Source organism: Amphiura filiformis, chromosome 7 (genome assembly GCF_039555335.1).
Source record: "Amphiura filiformis chromosome 7, Afil_fr2py, whole genome shotgun sequence".
NCBI classification, from domain to species: Eukaryota; Metazoa; Echinodermata; class Ophiuroidea; order Amphilepidida; family Amphiuridae; genus Amphiura; species Amphiura filiformis.
The window spans coordinates 66,662,053-66,685,294 of NC_092634.1; the positions used below are offsets into that span (position 1 = coordinate 66,662,053).

Sequence of the window (23,242 nt, forward strand, 5' to 3'; positions counted from 1 at the left end):
TTTGAAATTGTGATTATTTTTCCAAGTGTAAGGATACTTTATTGGTGCAGTATATTTCAAGCATCTTTAGTCATCTCAATCAGGGACCAGCCCTGTCTCAATTGACTTGTCATTATAGTGCAGCCTGTTAAATGAGCAAGAGTAGGTATTAGTACAGAATGAAAGATGTGATATTGATTTTGCTCAAAAATGACTCCTGTTAGCACTATGGACCACAATGGCCTCATCCCAATTGCATAGTTCAATACCCTCAATTAAACAATCATACTGCAAAATTTGACCTCAAGTTGCAGAGTATGAGTTTTCATACCCAAATGTTCAAAGGTCATTCAATAAATGTACAAATGTATTGGGGTTAAAGAATTGTGCCCCTGATAGATGAGCATGTTGTGGATCCTAGTGTAGCTTGATCATATGGTATAGTGAGCTATTCCATCTGTAATTCACACTCCCCTGTAGAAGATTTACCTAAAGTCTTCCACAGAGGGAGTGTTGGTTTTTCGATTAGAACAGACAATTGGGTAACTTCCATTTGAAATACTCGCATCAGTTGTGGAAGATATGTGTAAAGCTACATCAGGGGGAGTGTGCATTTCAAAATGATTAACCCTGACCAATTACATTTGAAATACTTACTCCCCCTGTGTGGAAGATATTTCCAAATTTTTCTACAAGGGTAGTGTGGACTTAAACTGAATAGCCCAATTTATATGAGTCAGTAAACTTGACTTTCCAATATGATATGAAATGTGATTGCTCTCTGGATATCAATTCCTGGCAGTGGCAACTGGCAGTCTGGTAGTGGCAACAGTGTGGTATAAGCCAAATAAACGGCATCAAAATTTGCAATGCATTGTGGGATAGTTTTTGCAGTTTTGGGACACTTTGCCCTCTGACCTATCGGGAAAACTTGTTGTGCGCACAAAATATTATTTAAAATGTTTAACTAGAATAAACAAAATAGAAAAGAAGATGGTTATTTCATAAATGTATTTATTTATTAATTAATGGCTACCCTCTGTAAAGATGTCAAAAATATATCAATTTAAAATTAATAGATTATTGATTCATTTTTCTCTTTTCAGAGATGCCATAGCGGAGCTTGCTGAAACCCACAACTTTGCACCATCCGGAGTAGCCGTTTTCATTGAATCCTCTGACTCACCGGCTCCACTTGACTGTGACTGTTCCCTGTTTGCTAAAAGACAACTCTTTCTTAGAGGTAGGTCTGTTTTTCTTGCAGTACCCCTGATTGGTTAATGACATGATATAATCGTCTGAGTAACCAATCAGAACAGAGCTTTTAGTTCTCTTAGCAATTTTAAGCTTTATCTCCTTCAGCCCTTCAGCTCTACTGACTATTATATTACGATATCTCTGATTGACTCAATACATGATATAGTCCTCTTTGTAGCCAATCAGAATAGGTTTTAAAGAATAGCAACCTTTCTTGTTGTTCAGGGGAAAAACCATTGACCTTCCAATCTCCCCTAATTTACCATTGGAAGGGCGTGTACAACATGTATTTTGGGGCCTACTGGAAACCACAGTTACTTATAACAACAAAATTAGATTATAAAGATATACTTATTATTATTGGTGTTTAAATTGACCTTAACAATTATAATTAATGGAGTTGTATAAAATGTAATTGATTATGAATAAATATGTGTGACAAAAACCAATTAAATTTTTACTCACTAATATTTTGTCAATCTCATTGGAGGACATCATCAGATATGATCATCTGCATGGTCCACTTTCCAGGAAACTGGTTTCTGGTTGATCTGGTTGAAAATAGTCTCTTTTCAGTCCTCAAAAGTGGGTTGAAAATGCCACTCAAGAAAGTAGCTTCTTCTCTGTTCATGAAGACTGGAAAAAAGACCATACACAACCGGAAATCGCGGTTAACCGGTTTCCCAGGAAAGTGCATCAAATCTGACGAACCCTCCAGATGAGATGAATAAAATATTAGGTGGTAAAAACTTCACTGGTTTTGTCACACATAATTTTTATTTTATTTTATTTGATGAATAAACCTGATCAATATATTCACTGAAGTAATCAATTATATTTATATTGGGAAACAAATAAAGAAAAAGACGATGAAATTGAAGGTCGATTGGACTCGGCATTTACCTCTGGATTGCGTGAGCTTCTCCTTGATAAGAGGCATTATTTCAGGCCGCGTGGTAAGTTATCATGGTTTGCAGTTTCAACATGTTACTGCTTTTAAATAGTGCTTTTCACTTTGCATACAAATGTTACATAAGGTCATATCAGCTGTCAGTTTCATGGTGTTCGTACTCCACCCAAACAGTCTGCCAATTATAGCAAATGAGCCCTTATTGATTGCCTAAAATATCTCCTACGACGTCATCAAGCATGACTCAACCAAGGCTTTCATTCAATACATTACTCAGCTATTTGATATTCATGGGACAACATGGAGTGATTTTATACCGTATATAAACCCTTTATATTCATGCTTTTTTTGGTCTTGAACTATTTTTTAGTACCATCATGATTTGGTTAGGTTTTTATAGCGAATCAGAAACGCTGTTATATGTTACAGTTGGCAGACAGTTTGTATGGGGTTCGAGTGACTGGTGGCTGAGGCAGGGGCATAGCCAGGGTGGCACTTTGCGAGTGTTGCAGGTAAAAAAAAGGGCAACATTTTTTATTCTTTTTCGGTCATAAAAGATCCAAATTTGCCCATTTGCGAGCATACCAAGTGAGGAAAGGTCCACTTTTGGAACAAAAAGGTCCACTTTTTCAACATCCACCCCAAAATGAATCATGGCTATGCTCCTGGACTGAGGAGACTAATAAAGTCAAAGGTCAAATAGAGTAATCAAACAAGTGTACTTCCATTAGGGAGTGATCACTGCACCGGCGTGTCCAGGATCTTTTCCTGCGGGGGGCTCAGCCCCTCTTTCAGATTTATGTGGGGGCTTGATGTCTAAAATCGCCAAAAAACGGCTGATTTTACATGATTTTTAACAAAGTGCGGGGGGCTTCAGCACCCAAAGCTCCCCCCCTGGACACGCCACTGATATATGCCAACGAGATTGATGAATTCTTAAAATAGTGATCACTCCCCTACCATGTTTCTCAAGAAATACATTTCATCTCTTTTTATTGTTTTACAAATACATTTTTGCACAATTTCATGTGTTCAATTCATTTTTCATAAATATATTTATATGAGGATGGTCTGATCCTTATTGTTCTCCATCAAAATGGAGATTTAGGTATCAGTGGAAAGCCTATCAGTGACCCTGTAAATTTTCAAAACTCATGTCAAATTGGGTTAGCACATTTGCACCATTTTGGTTCTCATATCAAAAAGGAATTGTGTGAAATTTGATAGTGGGGTCAAGGGTCATTCAACCATCCATGGGGGAAATATGGTAAAATCAGACCATCTTCTTTTAAGAGAATATTATAGACTCTATTTGACCTAATCTATAGTATGGTATTGGGCTGTTCCAGTTAAAATCCATACACCCTCTATTGGCAGACATGACCTTAACCTCCCACACAGGGAGTGTGAATTTCAAATAGGGTTACCTGAATGGAGTGACTGTTGAAATGTACACCCCCTGTGTGGAAGATTAAGGCCATTTCTTCATAGGGGTGTATGGATTTTAACTGGAATAGCTCATTGGTTGGATTTGATAATAGCTTGGGCTGTTCCAGTTGAAATCCATACACCCTCTATTGCAGACATGACCTTAACCTCCCACACAGGGAGTGTGGATTTCAAATAGGGTTACCTGAATGGAGTGACTGTTGAAATGTACACCCCCTGTGTGGAAGATTAAGGCCATTTCTTCATAGGGGTGTATGGATTTTAACTGGAATAGCTCATTGGTTGGATTTGATAATAGCTTGGGCTGTTCCAGTTGAAATCCATACACCCTCTGTGGAAGACATGACCTTAACCTCCCACACAGAGGATATGAATTTCAAATAGGGTTATCTGAATGGGTGACTCATGAAATTTACATCAACTGTGTGGAAGATTAAGGTCATGTCTTTCATAGGGGTGTATGGATTTTAACTGGAATAGCCGATTGGCTGGATTTGATAATAGCTTGAGTAGGCATGTAGAAAGACATAGGGTTAAGCTAAACACTACACAAAAAGAAAGTACACACCTTTTTAAATCATAATTCTTATCATGATTGATTAAGAACTTTGAAATTGATATGAAAGTGCAGAGAATTCTGTTAGCAGTTTGGTTCCAAATCGACCCAGTTTTACAGATTGTGACCATACCATTAACACTACACAAAAAGAAAGTGTACACTTTTTAAAGTCATGATTCTTAACTTCTTAACATGAACTCGTACAGAGAATTTTGTTAACCTCACTTAAAGAAATTCCCAATCGGCCAGGTTTTACAGATTTTGTGACCATATTACAATTGGTGCAGTTTTAAAAGTTGACGCTCTTCACTCGGGTGTCAACTGCAGACGACAATTATTTTTAAAAATTAGAAATTTCACTATTGTACATTGGAATCGGCATAAAAATGCATTAAATTGAGTACCAACAAGCCAACATTGGTTCAGTGGTTCTAGAGATTGCTCAAAAGTTGTTTAGCCCAAGATATTTCCTCCCAAGAAGTGATCGATTGGTTGTCAATGTTTGGCATTGATTGTTAAGAATAACACAGAGGATGCAGAGAGGCTGTCATGAATATCAGGGCCGTAGCAAGGTTGAAAAATGTGGGGCGGCCATAACAAATGTGGGGCAGCCAAAATGCAAATATATGCCCAAATTGAAATAAAGATATAAAGAAAAACATAACAAATTTCTCAAAAAGTGGTCACCCCACCCTGGCCTGTGAGAAGTCCCCGGCCACCCCGCTTGCTACGGGGCAGGGCCGTAGCAAGGTTGAAAAATGTGGGGCGGCCATAACAAATGTGGGGCGGCCAAAACAAATATATGCCCAAATTGAAATAAAGATATAAAGAAAAACATAACAAATTTCTCAAAAAGTGGGGCGGCCATGGCATCCCCGGCCGCCCCGCTTGCTACGGCCTTGATGAAGATACAAACAGGGGATACCATGGGGATGTGGTGGGGATGCAGAAGTCTGGATGCAGAGGGGATGCAGTCAGGATGCAACATGCATAAAATATAGGATGTATATGGCTGTAGGGATACAAAGGTGTAAACTTTGATGTAGCAAGGCTACGTAAATGATGCAAAATTTATCAAAAAATTCAATTCATTCTTTCCTCATCCTAGATCAATCTATGTCAGCTTAGTTTGCATCTAGACTGCTGCCCTCAGTCGTCAACCGTCTGGATTGACGACTGAGAAAACTACGTGTCTAGTTTGCATCCTCGTCAAAGCCTAGACTAATTCCAATCAGCCGTCTACACTTCGCATGTACTGTGTATGCTTCGTAGTGACGACTGATTATCTTACAGCCAATATCATGACGGACTTCTGAAAACTATTCAATGCGACTTTGGTTGTGCGCCGTAGCGCGACTGATTAGCGGCGCCCGTGTACCGCGTCGCTGTACAGCGCCACTGTGACAAGATCGCGCTCTGAACTTCTAAAAACAACAAACTCAGTCAAAAGGTCAATTTGGACACAACTGCGCACACTCTATGCCACAGGAATCCTGTTGCAAAATCCGTCACTTTTTTTCCACGTAGTTTTCTCAGTCGTCAATCCAGATGGTTGACGACTGAGGGCAGCAGTCTAGTCAAAGCCTCCATCAGGTTTTATGCTGCATTGTGTTTTTGAAGCCATAGATGCATTTTTTTAACCCAACTTTATGGGGTCCGACTGAATGCACAAAAAAATAAGCAAAGCATCATAGACCCCCAATATTCCAAGAATGTTGATCAATCATTCATTCAGTTACACCAAATTGAGCTGTTACAAGCTTACAATCACAATTTTACCTCTCTGCCCAGCACTTTGACACACATGCAACCCAATGTATTTTAAGTAAGCTTCTGCAAAAAAAAATCCCAAAAGCACCATTTTTGACCATAAATTCAAAATATGTGACATGATCAAGGGAATGAGTCACATGTCGACCCTGGTCGAAAATGAGTTTTACATAATTATGTTTCTAAAGAGGACATTTAGAGCTTTCTGAAACTGAAAACCCCATGTTGAAACGACTTTTCTTTGCAAAGTTACATCAAAGTAATCAATCGCTGAAAACAATATAAAACAAAAGAATTTTAACACTTGCTTTGCCAATATCTCAAAATCAATATTAGCGACATCCGACTCATTTTCCCTTGATCGTGTCACATATTTGCACTTCCAAAATATGTCAAAAAGGCTAGAGAAGATTAGCAGCATGATTCACGTGTCAATTGCACGCCTACTGCATGATATAAACGAATCATAGTTATCATTATGCCTACCCGCATCTAACCTCTTGACCTCATCCCATAATGCATCCTGTGATCAGAGGTCTGCATCCTCTCTGCATGATCCTTGCATCCTTTTGTAGCCAATGTGCACCCTTCATCCTCTTTGAATCCTGCATTTATTGTGCATCCTCCTCGTATCTCTGATTTGCTCCCCTATTACATCCTTATTTCATCCTCATGCATCACCTCCACATAGTCTGTGCATCCTCCCTATAGACCTTTTTCCCTCTTTCCCATCATGCACTATTCCAGGGGGGTATGAGTGTCGCAAAATACATCATCTCCCCGGGGGAGTACAGAGTTATTTTCATTACATTCTGGAATACGAACATTTCGGCTGGTGCCTTCATCACAAAAAAGGAATCCCCAATAATCACGATAATGGCGCGCGATCACTAATACCTTTCAGGGGCAAAAAACAACATTTCTATGCCTTATGGACATGGTGTCCTCACCCAAAAAAGTTTCCTGCTATTGAAACCTAACTTTGTATACATTTTATAGACCTAATGGTGAAAAACTAATGACGGGACATGCAGTGATATTTTGTAGGCGTCCGTTTCACTTTTTTTCGGAGATGAAAATAAGACGTAAACATACATCTCTTACACAGATGTTCTGCATCGCTCCGTAACTGCATCACTCGTGTATTCAATAATTGCATAATTAGTAACATCGATGGCCTTTACGATAATCCGCATATATGGAATCAGTATGCCCATATTAAGACAAAATAATTGCAAAGGCCTGGCAAAGACCATCGGATGCACACGATCTATGAGGTTAATGAGCTACGTCATACCCCCTGGAATAGTGCATTGTGGGATAGAGGGAAAAAGGTCTATACCCTATTTGCTTCCCTATTGCATCCTCATGCATCCCTTCCACATCGTCTGTGCATCCTCTCCACATCGTCTGTGCATCCTCTCTTCATGCAATTTGGGGATTCAAGTAGGATCCTACCAATCGATGACAAATGTTGCCAGCCACTCAGTTCAGTAGGATCCTACCAATCGATGACAAATGTTGCCAGCCACTCAGTTCAGTAGGATCCTACCAATCGATGACAAATGTTGCCAGCCACTCAGTTCAGTAGGATCCTACCAATCGATGACAAATGTTGCCAGCCACTCAGTTCAGGCGAGCAAAACATCTCAGACTAAGCAATTTTACACCACATGATCTCACTGATCTGATTGAATTTGCAATTTTGCAAATAGCACCAATTTGCATACAAAGTCATTAAAATCTGGACAATTTGGACAATTCTTCCAACGTAAGTGTGGTACGGTATATCAAACTCAAGCTGACAGAATTCTCTGCACTTTTGTACCAATTTCAATGTTTTTAATCATCATCAAGAATCATGGTCACTGAAACATAATTATGTAGATTTTCTTTTTGTGTAGTTAATATTATGTGACCTGCTACCACCAAATGAGCGTAAAGTTGCAAGTTGCTAAGTTTTGAGACATCCTGGCTGCTGAGTTGATGTTCTTTGTTTGCCGCGCACATGTACGGGTCGTACAAACCAGTAGTATGTCCTTTGTGACATACCAGCAGGGGGAGGAAAGGGGCTCCCGAGTAAAAAAAAAAACAAAAACATAAAAATAAGGGTCAGCTTCTAAATGCATTTAAACAGCTAAAATCCAGGACCCCACCCATTAAGGACTTTGATCCGCTCGCTTCGTTTGCTACGCTCGCCGTGATCACAAAACAAGTCCTGCTCCGGTACAACAATCCTGCATACGCCCCTCCCACACCAACGCAGCAGCCAGGACATCTCGAAACTACCAACTTGCATCTTTACGCTCATTTCGTGGTAGCAGGTCACATATCATTGCATAAATAAATGTGCGTGTACATAAAATAATGCATATTCATCTGATCAAGTTTTGAGATAAAGATTGCTTTCACCCTCTCTACGGTTGTCAACTGCAGACAACAAATTCCCAATTTTCTTTAAAAATTCAAAAATGTCAGAATTGTTCATTTTCATGACCAAATTTGAAATCGGCATGAGAAATGCATTAAAATGAGTACAAACAAGCCCAGTATTGGTTCAGTGGTTCTTATGAAAGCTCTTGATATACTTGGGACTTTTTATGTTTGAAGCCTATAGCCAGTGTGCCAAACAAAGCAATAATAAACAGTCAGGAATTATTTTAGGGAGGGAATGGATTAAAAAAAAGTGGACCTTTTCCTTGATCATGTTTTAAATGGGCTTTTGGGGGGAGTGCTCCACAAAATTGGGTGGATTCTGGAAGAATTTTGGGCAGGGGCGTACCCAGCTTTCTTGTTCAGGGGGGGCAAAATAAAATTTTTGGGGAACAGACGAAAAAAATTGCAGTTGCATCATACAATACATAGAGACTGTATGTATGTCTTGAGCTTCGAAAAAGGGCCTCATGGGGATGATGTGGCGCGCCTAGCTAAAAAAAAATGGTATTTTATACTATTTTCGCCCATTCTCCTGCTAAAAAGGGCTTTGTTGTTATAATGTGTGCGCGTAGCGTGGAAAAATTTTGTATTTTACACTATTTTGGCCCTGAATTTTGCTAGAAAAGGGGCTCCTTGCCCTTTTTCTTTTCCTTTGCCCTCCTGATTTTCTCTTTCATTTTTTGTCAGAGGGCACTTTTTCTTTCATTTTTTTTTGTCAGGGGGCACTCTGCCCCCCCCCCCTGCTGGCTACGCTACTGATTTTGGGTGGAATTATAGGGATTTGAGGGCATTTTGGACAGATTTGATTTTTTTCACCTTGGTGGATGGGGGCATCCACACTCTCCCATGGCTACTGGCTTGGAAGCAGTTAACATGGTCAAGAAGGGATATGTCTGTATACATAGGAATTTCACTTTGGTATGGTATGGGGAAATAATCTGATCTTTTTTGAAAATAATGCTTCAGATTCACAACATATATGACCTGATCTGATCCACTCAGGCCAAAGTCGGCAATAATGAAATTGAGATATGCGCAAAAACTGAGGAAAAAACAATAAAAAACATAAGAAAATGGAGATATTATAGTCAAGAGACCTGTGGATTAAACATCAGTAAGTGTAGGTACTGAGCAAATTAGTAATGGTAGTAACTCAATTTCAAACATTTCTGACTTTGGCCTGAGTGGATCAGATCAGGTGAGTCAGGTCACATATGTATAAAGCATATGAGCATGTAAATTCTGTATAATATTTGGGTCTGTATAATAATTGGGTTACTAATATACCCGGTATTTTATTTTAAACTAAATCAGTACAGTTCAAAAATGATATGGGTAAAATGTATGGGAACTAATAATGGCTAAATGTAGATAAATAACATACTAAGTAACATATCTTAAAATTGATTTGCTGGCAACCGGTACCGGCAAGCCTTGAATAAGCAGGCGCTTAAGGAGCAAATTTGCCCTCATAAAGCCACCAATTGCTCCTGGGCCATGTAAAATTCACATCAAGGAGCAATTTTCTAAAGCAAATTGCACTTGATGCAGGAGTGCTGGTATGCTGTATATTGTATTGCAGAAAAGGATTTACTATTTGAAAATTGCACCAGTTTCTTCAGAAATTGCCCATGGTTCTTGTAAAATCCCAGTGAACCAGGAGCAACGTTCAAAAACGAATTGCTCCTGGTTCCAGTCAGCTTATTTCAAGCCTTGGCCGGTATGTTTCAGAAAATGAGTTATTATACAAATATTAACTGTCTATGAGTGTGATGGTCGAAATATAATCACGAGGTGAAAGATGGATTGTTCTGTTCCATTCCACGAGCCGGAACGGTGAGTGGAATGGAACAATACATCTTTCACCGAAAGTGATTATATTTCACCATTACACAAATTTAAGACAGTTAATATTTGTTTTATATCCTCATGCATAAATTCTATTACTAAAATACTATTTAAGGTAGGAAATACATTTTTTCATCAACATAACACCATGTTTTGCTGTGATATACTTCACATTTTTGGGTCCACCCCATAACTAAATCGGCGTAGTCCAAGAGTCAGCAAGACGGCTTGGCGCAGGCGCACTACTGCAGAGAACTATGATGGTATACAAATATTAACTGTCTATGAGATGTGATGGTGAAATATAATCACGAGGTGAAAGGTGGATTGTTCCATTCCACGAGCCGGAACGGCAGTGGAATGGAACAATACATCTTTCACCGAAAGTGATTATATTTCACCATTACACCTAATTTAAGACAGTTAATATTTGTTTTATATCACTCATGCATAAATTCTATTACTAAAATACTATTTAAGGTAGGAAATACATTTTTTCATCAACATAACACCATGTTTTGCCGTGATATACTTCACATTTTGGGCTCCACCCCATAACTAAATCGGCGAAGTCCAAGAGTCAGCGCACGGTTTGGCGCAGGCGCACTCACGGCAGAGCACAATGATGGTAAAGACTATCACACGGAGAGGGTGATGGTAAAAATGGCAAATGGTAATCAACCAATGAACTGTCTAGAATTTATGTATGAGTGATAAAATAAAGACTATCACACGGAGAGGGTGATGGTAAAAATGGCAAATGGTAATCAACCAATGAACTGTCTAGAATTTATATGTATGAGTGATATAAATGCCACTGACTTCTAATGAACAAAAAACGTTAGGCACCAGCAAATAGCCCTGTAAAATATCATATTATTAATTTCATTGGCAATGATAAGCATTATATACATGAGTCCCTGTCTTTCCGCATGCATACTGTACTGTGTCAATATTAATATATGGTTAATCATGTAAAATAATGACACAATTAGACTTTGCCTGGATGTATGTAGTGTTTATATGGAGGAAAGTTACTCTCCCACTTGAAAATTTAATGCTCCTATAAAACTTGAGATTTTGATGGCTCATGTATGTATGGATAATACTATGCATAGAATAATCACATTGACTGTTGCATAAGCAGGGCATTACCTTTGAACAATTATAGTCTGTCTCGTCTCAAGTTAAGAGTAACGCCATGTTGGATTTTGCAGTAGCAGATTTGAATCTTGCGCATCAATCAAATCTGCAATACGCATGCATAGATGGACGATTTGTTCTATACGTTGGTGACACAACCGCATAAACGCACTGATTCGTATCTGTCACTGCGAATGACGTTACTCTCAACTTGAGGTAAGACACACTGTGGCGAGTGTCTACTTATACTAAACACCGTGCACTCAAAAAGAAAAAGAAGATGCAAATTCAATCCGATCACATTGTATAACTGCTTAGCCTGAGAAGTTTGTACAGTGTTTATTTCAACAACAAATAAAGAATACGTTCAGAGCGAGTTAGGAAATAAGCTTTGTCATCTGTTAAGGGCCATGCATACTGCAAATATTTGACGTAGAATATTTGTTCAAGAAGTATTATTTATCGATTTATTTCAATTAATTTTTATCTTTAACGAATATGTGTTGACAGAAATTCAATTATAATGTTGAATGTCTGGTGGAAATATATAACATCATTAAGGGATCTAAAATGAGCGTTTATTATGCTTTTCGACAGTATTTTTTGTGGGACATGAGAGCACCTCGGACCTATCGAATTGCATTCTGAATACGAAGCATGTCTTTCTGATATCAAATAATTTTCATTTTTGAAAATCACAATATAATACAAATTTTATGACAAATTATAAAAATTTGATATTTTTCAAATTTTTGATATATAACAGTCCTCGAAGTAATTATATAAATCTAATGATATATTTTAAAGTGTATGTAGCAGGGGAAAAGTTGACGGTCAATTGAAAATTTTGACCTTTCATATTGAAGATATGGATTTTTTTCCCAAAAGACCTAATTTTTTTGGTGTTTTGGGAAAAAAATCCATATCTTCAATACTAAAGGTCAAAATTTTCAATTGATCGTCGGCTTTTCATCCCACCTACATACACTTTAAGTATAAATCATCAGATTTATAAAGTTTACTTCAAGTACTGTTAAATATCAAAATATCAATTTTAATGATTTGCCATAAAATGTGTATTAAATTGCGAATTTCAAAAAATCAAAATTATTTGATATCAGAATGACATTCTTCGTATTCAGAATGCAATTCGATATGTCTGATGTGCTCTGATGTCCCAAAATAAATACTGTCCAAACGCTCATACCCCAGCCCTTAAACATTCGTTTGAAGCAAAACATTACTGGAAATAGAATGGGAATAGATTAAATAACAAAGACATGTTGCATCGAAAATTCTATATCCACTAAAAAGTATGCAGCAGGGCTTAGATTCACTAACCATCACATTTTAGCTGCAACTTGCAGCTCATTAAATCATGTCACTTTGTTAGTTTGTTAGTTCGTTCATTAGTATGTTCGCTAGTAAAGAAACGTTCATTAGTAAAACATGTTAATCATTTACTTTGCAAATGTTTTCTATACTACAAAGCAATGACCGATTCATTATGAAACTTATTATGTAGGTATTGTTTGGGGGAAAAATTGCTCATGCTGTGTGTCGTCATCAATGCACATCAAGTAGCGCATTTGCATAATTTTTATTTTATTGGATAATAGCAAAAAGTGTAATTTTGCATAGAAAGCAACAACCAATTTTCATCAAACTTGATACGTTGGTAGAGTTCGGGCTAGATATTGCTCATGCTGTGTCATCATCAAAATCACATAATTATTAGGTAGCTCATTTGCATACTTGTTTTTATTGGTTAATATCAAAACAGGTAACTTTTCGTTGAAAAAAACGATAAATTTTCATGAAATAGGATTTATAGTATGATGGTAGTGTTGGGGAAATTAAAGTATATCTAAGGCTGTGTTTTATAAAGCTCATCTGCATAATTTATTTGTTATTATTCGATAATAGCAAAAGGGTAACTTACATAGAAAACCGCAAACAATTTTCATCGAACTTGGTATATGTAGTGTGTGGGCAGCTTCCGAGATTGTTTCCTCATACTTTTCATATAAATACTCCTCCCTAATATCTCATTTTCTTTTCACTTTCAGCCAAGCCAGTGAATCTGCTCACAGACAGGCATAGGTCAGTGAGCACATCTGTTGTACCACAGATCCATGTAAATGATGATTTCTCCAACAGTAAGGTAAGTCTGTTATCACTATGGACCACAATGGCCTCATCCTAGTGGCATTATACAATAACCTCAATTAAACAATTAAAGTGAAAATTTGACCTCAAGTTGCAGAGTATGAGTTTTTGTACCTAAATTTTCAAAGGTCATTCAATGAGTGTGAAAATGTATTGGGGTTAAAGAACTGTGCCCCTTATAGATGAGCATGTTGTGGATCCTAGTGTATATGATCTAGAGCAATGGCGCCAGAATGGGCTATTCCAGTTGAAATCCACACACCCTATGGAAGACATGACCTTAATCTTCCACACAGGGAGCGTGTATTTCAAATGGAGTTACCTGAATGAGTGACTCCATTTGAAACCTACACCCCCTGTGTGGTAGGTTAAGGATGCATATTACATTGGGGGTGTATAGATTTCAAATGGAATGGCCCAGCGTGGTTTTGTCAAAATGAACCACATTTTGTGACAGATACTCATTTGTGACAAGAGGACAGATTCCAATGTCGCTAAATGCAATAGCTGCCCTGCGAACATTTGGTAATTTAAACACAGTATATTGTACTTATCCACACATGGCAGCTACACATGGCAGCTATTACACTTGCCCACTTCTGGCACTGAGCAGTCGTAATATTGATTTTGAGTTATTTGCAACAATGGTGCTGAAATTCTTTTGTTTCTTATTGTTTTTAACAGCCACCGATTATTGCCTATAACTTGGTAAGTACATGTTGACTGGTGTGTCTTCATGTGTTATTAGATGTCGGAAGTATAGGCTTGTTCAGACAGGCTTAGAGTTAAGTTTGTGTTAGGCTAACACTAAGCTAGCACAGAGGTAGCTTTATATATTGTGTCAACAAACATGAAGATTAACAATCAGAATTTACCACAGAGAAATCTCTGTGATGGCGAGCTACGTAAGCGATAATTCAATGTTTCTCTTGCAATGCTATTTTAACATGGTATAGTTAGTGAAGCTCAGTAGAAATGGACTGTGTGAACAAGTATCTGTGTTAAAAATCTGTGTAAAAAGAAGCACAACACCAGCAGCCATCAAACGTTGTTTCCACAGCACTGCAGAAAAATTTTCTGCACATTGTGAAAGCGCATCAAACACCTCTGGAGGTGTCCACATCACCGGCACCGCATCACTGTTTCCACTGAGCACATAAACCGGTATCACTCCAAACTACATCACCCTCCAACCATCCCCCAGCAGAGATGGTTGAACCCGGGACCTCTGAATGCGAAAGGGTAGATTACTTCAATAAACGAAATACAATATAGGCCTATCTGTGTCAAAGAAAAGTTGAAAACTAGTCAACAACACTCACATTTTTGTTAGAATAATTTCAGAGTAACCATACTCCGTCATGGTGTAATACTAGTGAATGACTGTATGACCTTTAGGCCTACTTCTTGTTGACAATGTCCTTTTTTACCTTTTGGAAGGTGTTTCTAGAAGTAAAGTGTCAGAGATTTTGAAAAGTTCTTTATATTTACTATTTTTTCTTTGATTACTATGCTAATGCTACAATTGTTTTAATGAAGAAAATTTAAATCCAAACAGATTTCAAATTTCAGTACATCACATCAAAGCTCCCATTGGGTGCCCCATTCCTTTTTAAATTTTTTTTAATTTTGATCATTGTCAAAGTTTTTCCCCTTGCACTGCAGTTGTGAGTCACCTTGTTTATGGCCCTGGTAGTTCTCCTGCTTACACTTTTCTCTGATAATGGATAAAGGCATGGTAGGGTGACAGTAGCGTACGCAGGAATTTTTCAAGGGGGTGTGATGATAAAAAAAAAAATGTTTAAAATGGTCACAGCGATGGACATCGCTTCAGGCTTATGCGACGCTAGGGGTGTCTGAGGGGGATGTGCCCCCTCAGAAGTAAGAAACTTTTGCAAAATTAATACCTAATTGAAGAGATTTGCTGGACATTTTGGCACTATTAGTGTGTAAAATTAGTGAAATGACGGACCATGAAGCCTTTCATGAACAAGTTTTCCCTTTAATCAAGTTAATTGTAGGCCTATAAATTGTGTTAAACACAAATTGTTAAATGTCGAAAGCAGAAGCGAAAATGGTAACTTGTTTATCCACTATGTAGGGGGTGTGTCTGAGGGGGGATGTGCCCCCTGAGAAGTAAGAAACTTTTGCAAAATGAAGACCTAATTGAAGCGATTTGCTGGACATTTTGGCACTATTAGTGTGTAAAATTTAGTTTCAAAAAGCCGCAAACTTATGAAATGACGGTCTATGAAGCCTTTCGTGTACAAGTTTTCCCTTCTCAGAAAATTTGAAAAATGTGGGTCCAATTGAAGCCATTTGGTGCATAATTTTTGCGCTATTTCAATGCAATATACTGTCTAATTATGCTTTATTTTAACATTCTTTTGAAAAGCGATTAGATTTGCATTACAAAGTAAAAATCATCTGAAGTACATTATGCTTGCGTACTTGCACCGTGTTTTGACAGAAAAAAATTGCAAACGGTTTTCACCTGATAACATGGCGCAATGCGGTGTAAGAGATGCAGTGTTTTAAGCGTGATGATGGGGTTGACAATTTTCAAGTACGTTGCTGGGGTAAGGGTGTGGGGTGTGATGATGTAGGGGTGGGTGTTACGGTAAACATGTATATCTATGTCAATTAACAATTACTAAAACCTTTACGTATGTTGCCAGGGGTGTGATGGTGTGGGGGGTGTTGACATGTATTAACAATTAACATATTTACGTATGTTGCCAGTCAATACCGGGTATAGGGGTGAGATAATTTGTGTGGGAGTTGTTAAGGCATCTATAGGCCCCCTCCCCCTTTCCCTGCCTCCCTCTCCCCTCTCTCCCTCCTTCTCTCTCTCCTCTCTCTCTCTCTCCTTCTTTGTCTGTTCTTTCCCCCATTTTTTGGACAGATCCAAGGGGGGTGTTTCACACACGTAACACCCCCCCTGCGTACGCCAATGTAGGGTGATCTCCACAAAGGAGTATATGACAGTGTTGATAAATAAGCTCCATTAAACTCTCTCCATCCACGCAGAAAAATTAAAAATTGCAAAAATTTCACAATTGTAAATTTTCACCATATTTGGAATCGGCATGAAAAATGCATTAAAATGAGTACAAACAAGCCTAGTATTGGTTCAGTGGTTCTTAAGATATCTCTTGATATTTTGAAAAAATGTTTCAAAATTTGGACTTTTTAAAGCTGAAGCCTATGGCTAGCATGAGCATTAATTGGGTCTAGCTACAGTGTCATGCATAGGCAGGGGGCACTTGCAGGGTTTTTTTAGCACACCTTTGATTTTGTATGATTTTTCTGGGAATTATGGAATCACTGATGGGTGTCATTAATTCTATTAATATAATGACAAATTGATAGATTCAGTAGAATTGAGATATATTATATAGTGTCATAGTGGTAACAGGATATCCAGTTGTGATTTATGAGTTCATTAGGTCATCATTTTTTGTGAATTGGAATGTCAGTTGTGTCTGCAAAGGTAACAAAAGGCTGCCTCAGACAAAACTATTTCCTGGTATATCTGACTTGTTGCTATAGTTGTAGTCAGACCCATACACTAGGATCCACAACATGCTCATCTATCAGGGAAAATATCCTTTGAAAATTTAGGTACAAAAACTCATACTCTGCAACTTGAGGTCAAATTTTGTACTATGATTGTTTAATCGAGGTTGGGCGGGGGGGGACAATGATGGTGCCAATGGCACCGAAAGACAAACTTTTCATCCAAATTTAACACAAATTGTCAGTTTTTAAAACTTTTTCCAACATTTTGTGCAAATTGTAAAACTTTTGGAAATTCTTGCAAAATTGCTGCAAAAAGTGAAAATTTTCGTTAAAAATGGTGGGAGGCAAGAAAAATATTTTTGGGGAAATTCCCCCTTGTCTGCCCCTCCTTCCCATAGTGACACCACTGATTACCCTTCCATATAGGCCTACCAAAATTTGCTTTAAAAAGGGAGTCGTTGATATACCAAAAGCCGAAAATGTGACACATCCTGTATGGTCATTTGTACTGAGTACTCCTCCCCCCAGTGCTCAAACACCCCAGGTGGGGTTGGTCAAGCCAGAGAGAATTTTTTGTAAGAAGGAGCTGTAGATGACCTGCATGCTTACGTGCAGCTGAAGTGAACAAGTGGTCTTGTAGATGCTTACTTTGAAAATATTTGAGTCTTGAGATTATGCGTTAATTGTGCTGTTAGCGCATTCCAGTCCTTTATTGTTCTTGGAAAGTACGAGAATTTGTTCACGTCATCGTTAGCTTGACATGTTTTGGTAGATTGGTGTCTAAGTTTCTTTAAAACAATTCTTGCAACTTACACATTGCATAATGGTACATAAGGCAGCTATTCCAAGTAGGAATGGAATAGGAACCATTGTGATTGGCTGACCTGTTCACCTATGGGTGATGATGCAGGTTGCTATTCCAGGTATATTTGGCAGGTCGGGGAAATCCCCAATTGTCATGGCAACAAACAAATTCTGCCTTGGCAGTAAGTATACTACTACTAGTACAGTAGATTACTGCTTCAGATCAAACCATGCACTGCATTCAGAAAACATGCCGCCTGTTGCCGCCCTATCTGAACCAGTAAGTAGTTCTTGCAAATCGTTTGTTTGTTTGTTTGTTTACCGACATTGGTCTGTAAGGTACACATACTTTTGGTCTATGGAATATCTGGTCATCTAACAGCATTTCTGATTGGTTGTTAGCTTGAAATGCTCATTTCAATTGCCAATTATGACTAGGCTTTAAACTATTTATGGTCAAACTTAAATTTGCAGATGATCTTATTAGTACCCTCCTTGATTGGTTCAAAACTGGACTCAATATTCAATTTGGCCAATCGTCAGGTAGTTCTCATGGGGTTAAATCACTAGCAAGGTACTTCCTTCTGTCATGGTTAAGCTTCATGTTTCAACTTGACTCGCTCACGGTGCGGTACAGGACCAAATTAGACATTGTGCCTTAACCCTCTGATCACTACCGGCCAATCTAACATTGCCTCTAATTGGTCAATTACACAATATCTTCATTTTAATCACCAATTAGAATGGAGCTTTGCAAATAATTCACCCCAATTTTTGTGTGTGGTGAAATTATTCTAACAATGTTGCTGATTGGTCCACTTGATAATGAAAACTTCTTTTTGACCAATCGGCAGGTAGTTCTCATGGGGTTAAATAATTTTGTATGTACTGTCTATTACCACTCTATGATGACACATACTATTAGTATTAGCAAAAGAAAAAAAATGTAGCTTCCTCATACTGCGTTTGCAAATTGCATCCTTTTTGGTAGACCTACCTGACTGGAGACAAATGAGTTACAAAGCAGATGCGAGGACTATTGTGACTACAAATATCAGTATAGGCATTTACTACGTACAGGGTGTCATGGGTCTGATTGACACAGCCATTAGAAATACTGCATGAGCTGTTCAAGTTGAAGTCCACACCCCCTATGGAAGACATGACCTTAATCTTCACACAGGGAGTGTGACTTTCAAATGGGTTTACCTGAATGGGTGATTCCATTTGCGATCAACTTGACCTAACACGTAACGTAACTATTTAGTTTTATATGCCACCATTGTTCGTAAATTGTTCATCATATATCGAGACAAAAGCTGAAACATATTTCGCTACAGAGGTCTTTCTGTGGGGCCTCCACCTTGGTCTGGGGCGGACATTTAAAAAATGAATTTAGAAGAGCAGCAACGATACCACTTGCATTACATTCCAGATGTTAAATCTACATCATATGCAAAATTTGAGGAAAAATGAACGAGGCCGTTTTATTTTAGGGCCATTTGTCTATAACTGGTCTTTACATGTAGCCCTATGGAGAGAGTGCCCGTTGAGGGCGCTTATAACCTCCATTTTAGGAACAAAATGTGATTTAAAAAAAAACGGCCTCGCATGTAATTTTCTAAAATTTTCAGAATATGCAGTATGAACATGTAGAAATATAATCAAGTAGTTACCCTACCTGCTCTTCTCCGAAAAAATAAAAAGTCCTATACCTCAATGATAATGGAACCTAGGTGCCTCCTTTGTGAAACTTGAGCATAAAATGACATATATATATCTTGGGCCAGAAAGTCCAAATGACCTATTCCATTTAAAATCCACACTACCACTGTGGAAGATTTAGCAAAAGTTTATCACAGATGGAGTACAAGTTTTGAATAGAATAGACAATTGGGAAATACTCACTCCAGTTGTGGAAGATATAGGTAACGCCATACAGGGGGAGTATGGGTTTCAAAATGATAAACACTGATCAATTACATTTGAAAACATACTCCCCCTGTGGAAGATATTTCCAAAATCTTCCACAGGGGGAGTGTGGATTTCAACTGGAATAGCCCAATGAAAAGAATAACTTACAAAGACTGGCAGCTTATAAAACTGAGTATTTATGTGTTAGGAGACTAATATTGGCTAAAATAGCTGATTTTGCAGATTTAGGGGAAATGCCCCTATGCCCCCTCCCTGTGTTCACCACAGCAAAAGGTGACAAAGTGCATTGACAACTGTTTTAATCATGCTCCTTTCTTTCTCCCTGTTTTGCAGCCAAAAAGTGGTGGAAAAAAAGATTTGTCCAAATTTCTTGGTGTTGAAACAGATAAAGCAAGCAAAACAAGAAGGCCATCTGCACCCACTCTCAGTCAACTACCTGCTGCTAAAAAGGTATGATAAACCCTCTCCACACCTGAGATAAATATACCTACATGTAGCTATATTCGTCTCAGCTCCACACAGGTGTCAACTGCAGATGACGAGTTCCATTTTTTCTTTTAAATTTTTTAAAATGTCAGAATTGAAGACTTTCATGCCCATTTTTGGAATCGGCTTGACAAATGCATTAAAATGAGTACAAACAAGTGTAGTATTGGTTCAGTGGTTTTTGAGTTAGCGCTTGATATTTTGAGGAAAATATCTCAAAACTTTGAACTTTTATAATGTTGATACCTATAGCCAGCACGCACTTCATAAGAAAATCTCTTTACTACAGCTATTAAACAACTGAACCAAACTGTAAAGTTATAAAAATGTCCTCTGGCCCAGATCCCTAACCTGAGAATGGACTATCCCACTTGATCTATTGATGAAAAGATCGTGCCGCACCTAAAATGAAGTAAAATTGAAACAAGGTTACCCGTAACCATGGTAACTGTATAATATTTGAAAATACAAATCACATTGGGTAAAAAAAGTGTGATTTTTTTTCTAAAACTTTTCTTTGATGACTTTAACCATTTTTTTCCAAATGCATGTTTAAAAAGTTAATTGAATAAATAATAATTCAAATATCTCTAATATTTTTTCTCCAATTTTACAGATGGATCCCAAGTTGCAAATGCTGCAAGACAAGCTAGATTACTACATGTTACATGGCTTGCCAGAGTTTCCAAGCCTTATATTTGCTTATCCACAGAGGGAGGATGATACTGAACTACTTACCTTAGTAAGTATTATGCTATCTGAGTTGTTATCGTTGATGTGAGTTCCACAGGGTTCAATTCTTGGCCCAATATAGCAAATAGTAGAAAAAATGTGTGGGCCATGGGCCTGGTAGCACCCACAGCAGCTGTTAGGTATATCCCATCATGCTCTGCAGTATCATAGTAGAACTGCCCATGCCATAGAAATTGTATACAAAATCCCTCACTTCAACTTTCAATTACTCTCTTATATCAGAGGAGCTTAGACTTTTGTTTGAAAAAATATGATCTCTAAAGTGTGGTGGTGAAACTATCCAAAGCTCTCAATATTTAAACGGCTATTACTTTTATTTTGCATGTATTTTCTATGGAGCAAGCAGATAAACTGCAATGCATGATGGGATACTCCCTTCAGCTGCTGTGGGTAGCACCTGTATAATGCATCAACTTTTAATATTCATTTTTGTTTCTCTGTAATTAACCCTATAAATATGCTATGAATATCAGGTCCAGTGTAATAATAATCTAGCTTATGATCATTATTATTTCTTTCCCAAATAGGAGGAAAACTGGAGGGATGTGGTCAGTAACTACAGAGAGCTGCCCAAGCATGTCATTGATCAGCAGGAAGCCATCTGGGAGATAGTCCACACAGAGGTCACATATATCAAGAATATACGAGTTGTCGTTGATGTGAGTTCCACTGAGTTCAATTCTTGTTATTAGCTAATAATAATTAAAGTAGGCCTACCTCAAGAATGCCATTGATCAGCAGGAAGCTTTCTGGAAGATAGTCCAAACAGAGGTCACATATATCAAGAATATACAGGTTATTATTGATGTGAGTTCCACAGGGTTCAATTCTTGGTCTAATAATGTTATTACCTTAGAATCATAACTAAAGTAGGCCTTCCTCAAGAATGTCATTGATCAGCAGGAAGCCTACGGTCAGTACACGGCACAAAAAGCATTAAATGATACAATTTTTCTCTTTCAGCTATATCTGACATGCCTCATTGACCTACAAGCAGCTGGAATACTGAACTCAGTAAGTTTTAAAAAAACATATATGACAAGATGCAGTGGGGGGGGGGCACTTACATGTAAAGGTAGGACTTAAGGGTATGTGCGGTGGTCAAGGATCCCTTTTTTCCCTCTCTGGTAGTTCCTTAAGACCCACATTAATCATGCTCCAGTCTTCTTTAGTGTATGTAGTTGAGCCTGTATACACTGTGTAATTCTACAGGGTGTCTAAAAATGGGCCTGACAAATGTGCCCATCCACCACAAACTGGTCGTAAAGTCGGCATTTTCCATTTCGAGATACAATCAAAAACAGTAATGGATTTCTATGTAAAATATATTAGGAATTTGACCTTTGATGAAACATAACTTCACTTCCAGATGTCAGATGAAGCTGGTTGAGGTGTCATTTTAAAGCTGAAAATGCATTCTTTCAAAATCTGCAATAAACAGAAAATGACCTAGGGCCGACTTTAATACCACTGCGTGGTGGATGGTCACAAATGTTCAGTGCTTGCATAATGTGAATCCCACAAATGATAAACAGTTACAAAAAATATGGTCTCAACTATAAAAATGGTTCCAGAACCAATTTTGTTTTATCAGAGGGTAGGCTACAATATCTGAGACAGTGTAATATTATAAACGCTTTCAAGACTATTTCAAGAGGCTTTTTTATAATTTTAAACTTAAAATGTGACTCTTTGGGGAATATTTTGAACATTTGAACATGATAAAGCAGTAACCGTTGTTATTTGTTCTTCCTACTTTGGACTTGAGCCTCCCGAGGGCACGCACCTAGTATTTAGGTCAATATTATAAATTCAATTGTGTCTTGTGTTTCTCTCATCAGATTCAGGCAGAGAAGATCTTCAGCAACATTACAGATATTGAATTCAAACACTCCAAATTTTGGAAGGAAAAACTCATCAATGTGATGACGAAATGCCGGGAAATGGGTCAACCTCTCTCAGCTGGTGAAGTGGCTAAGGCTTTTGAAGGGGTAAGATCATAGATTAACACCCTGAGCACTACCTGCCGATCTAACATTGCCTCTGATTGGTCAATTACATGGTATCTTTACTCTAATCGCCAATCAGAATGGAGCTTTGCAAATAATTCACCCCAATTTTTTTGCGTGGTGAAATTATTCTAACAATGTTGCTGATTGGCCCAATTGATAATGAAAACTTCTTTTTGGCAAATCAGCAGGTACTTCTCATGGGGTTAACTC

The 23,242-nt window shown here is 38.0% G+C and overlaps 1 protein-coding gene across 9 annotated transcripts in view; it reads left to right on the forward strand.

The window, feature by feature from the left end:
- LOC140157500 (pleckstrin homology domain-containing family G member 5-like) overlaps positions 1-23,242 on the forward strand; it is a 239,306-nt gene that overhangs the window by 168,719 nt on the left and 47,345 nt on the right. For 6 of the 9 annotated variants that reach the window (XM_072180711.1, XM_072180712.1, XM_072180705.1 and 3 more), the window contains 5 exons: positions 1,086-1,222; positions 2,097-2,192; positions 13,421-13,515; positions 14,205-14,228; positions 20,115-20,231. In XM_072180711.1, coding sequence (XP_072036812.1) covers positions 1,086-1,222; positions 2,097-2,192; positions 13,421-13,515; positions 14,205-14,228; positions 20,115-20,231 — 469 coding nt within the window. The remainder of the gene's footprint in view (positions 1-1,085; positions 1,223-2,096; positions 2,193-13,420; positions 13,516-14,204; positions 14,229-20,114; positions 20,232-23,242) is intronic. The other 3 variants (XM_072180706.1, XM_072180708.1, XM_072180709.1) reach the window with 3 other exon arrangements.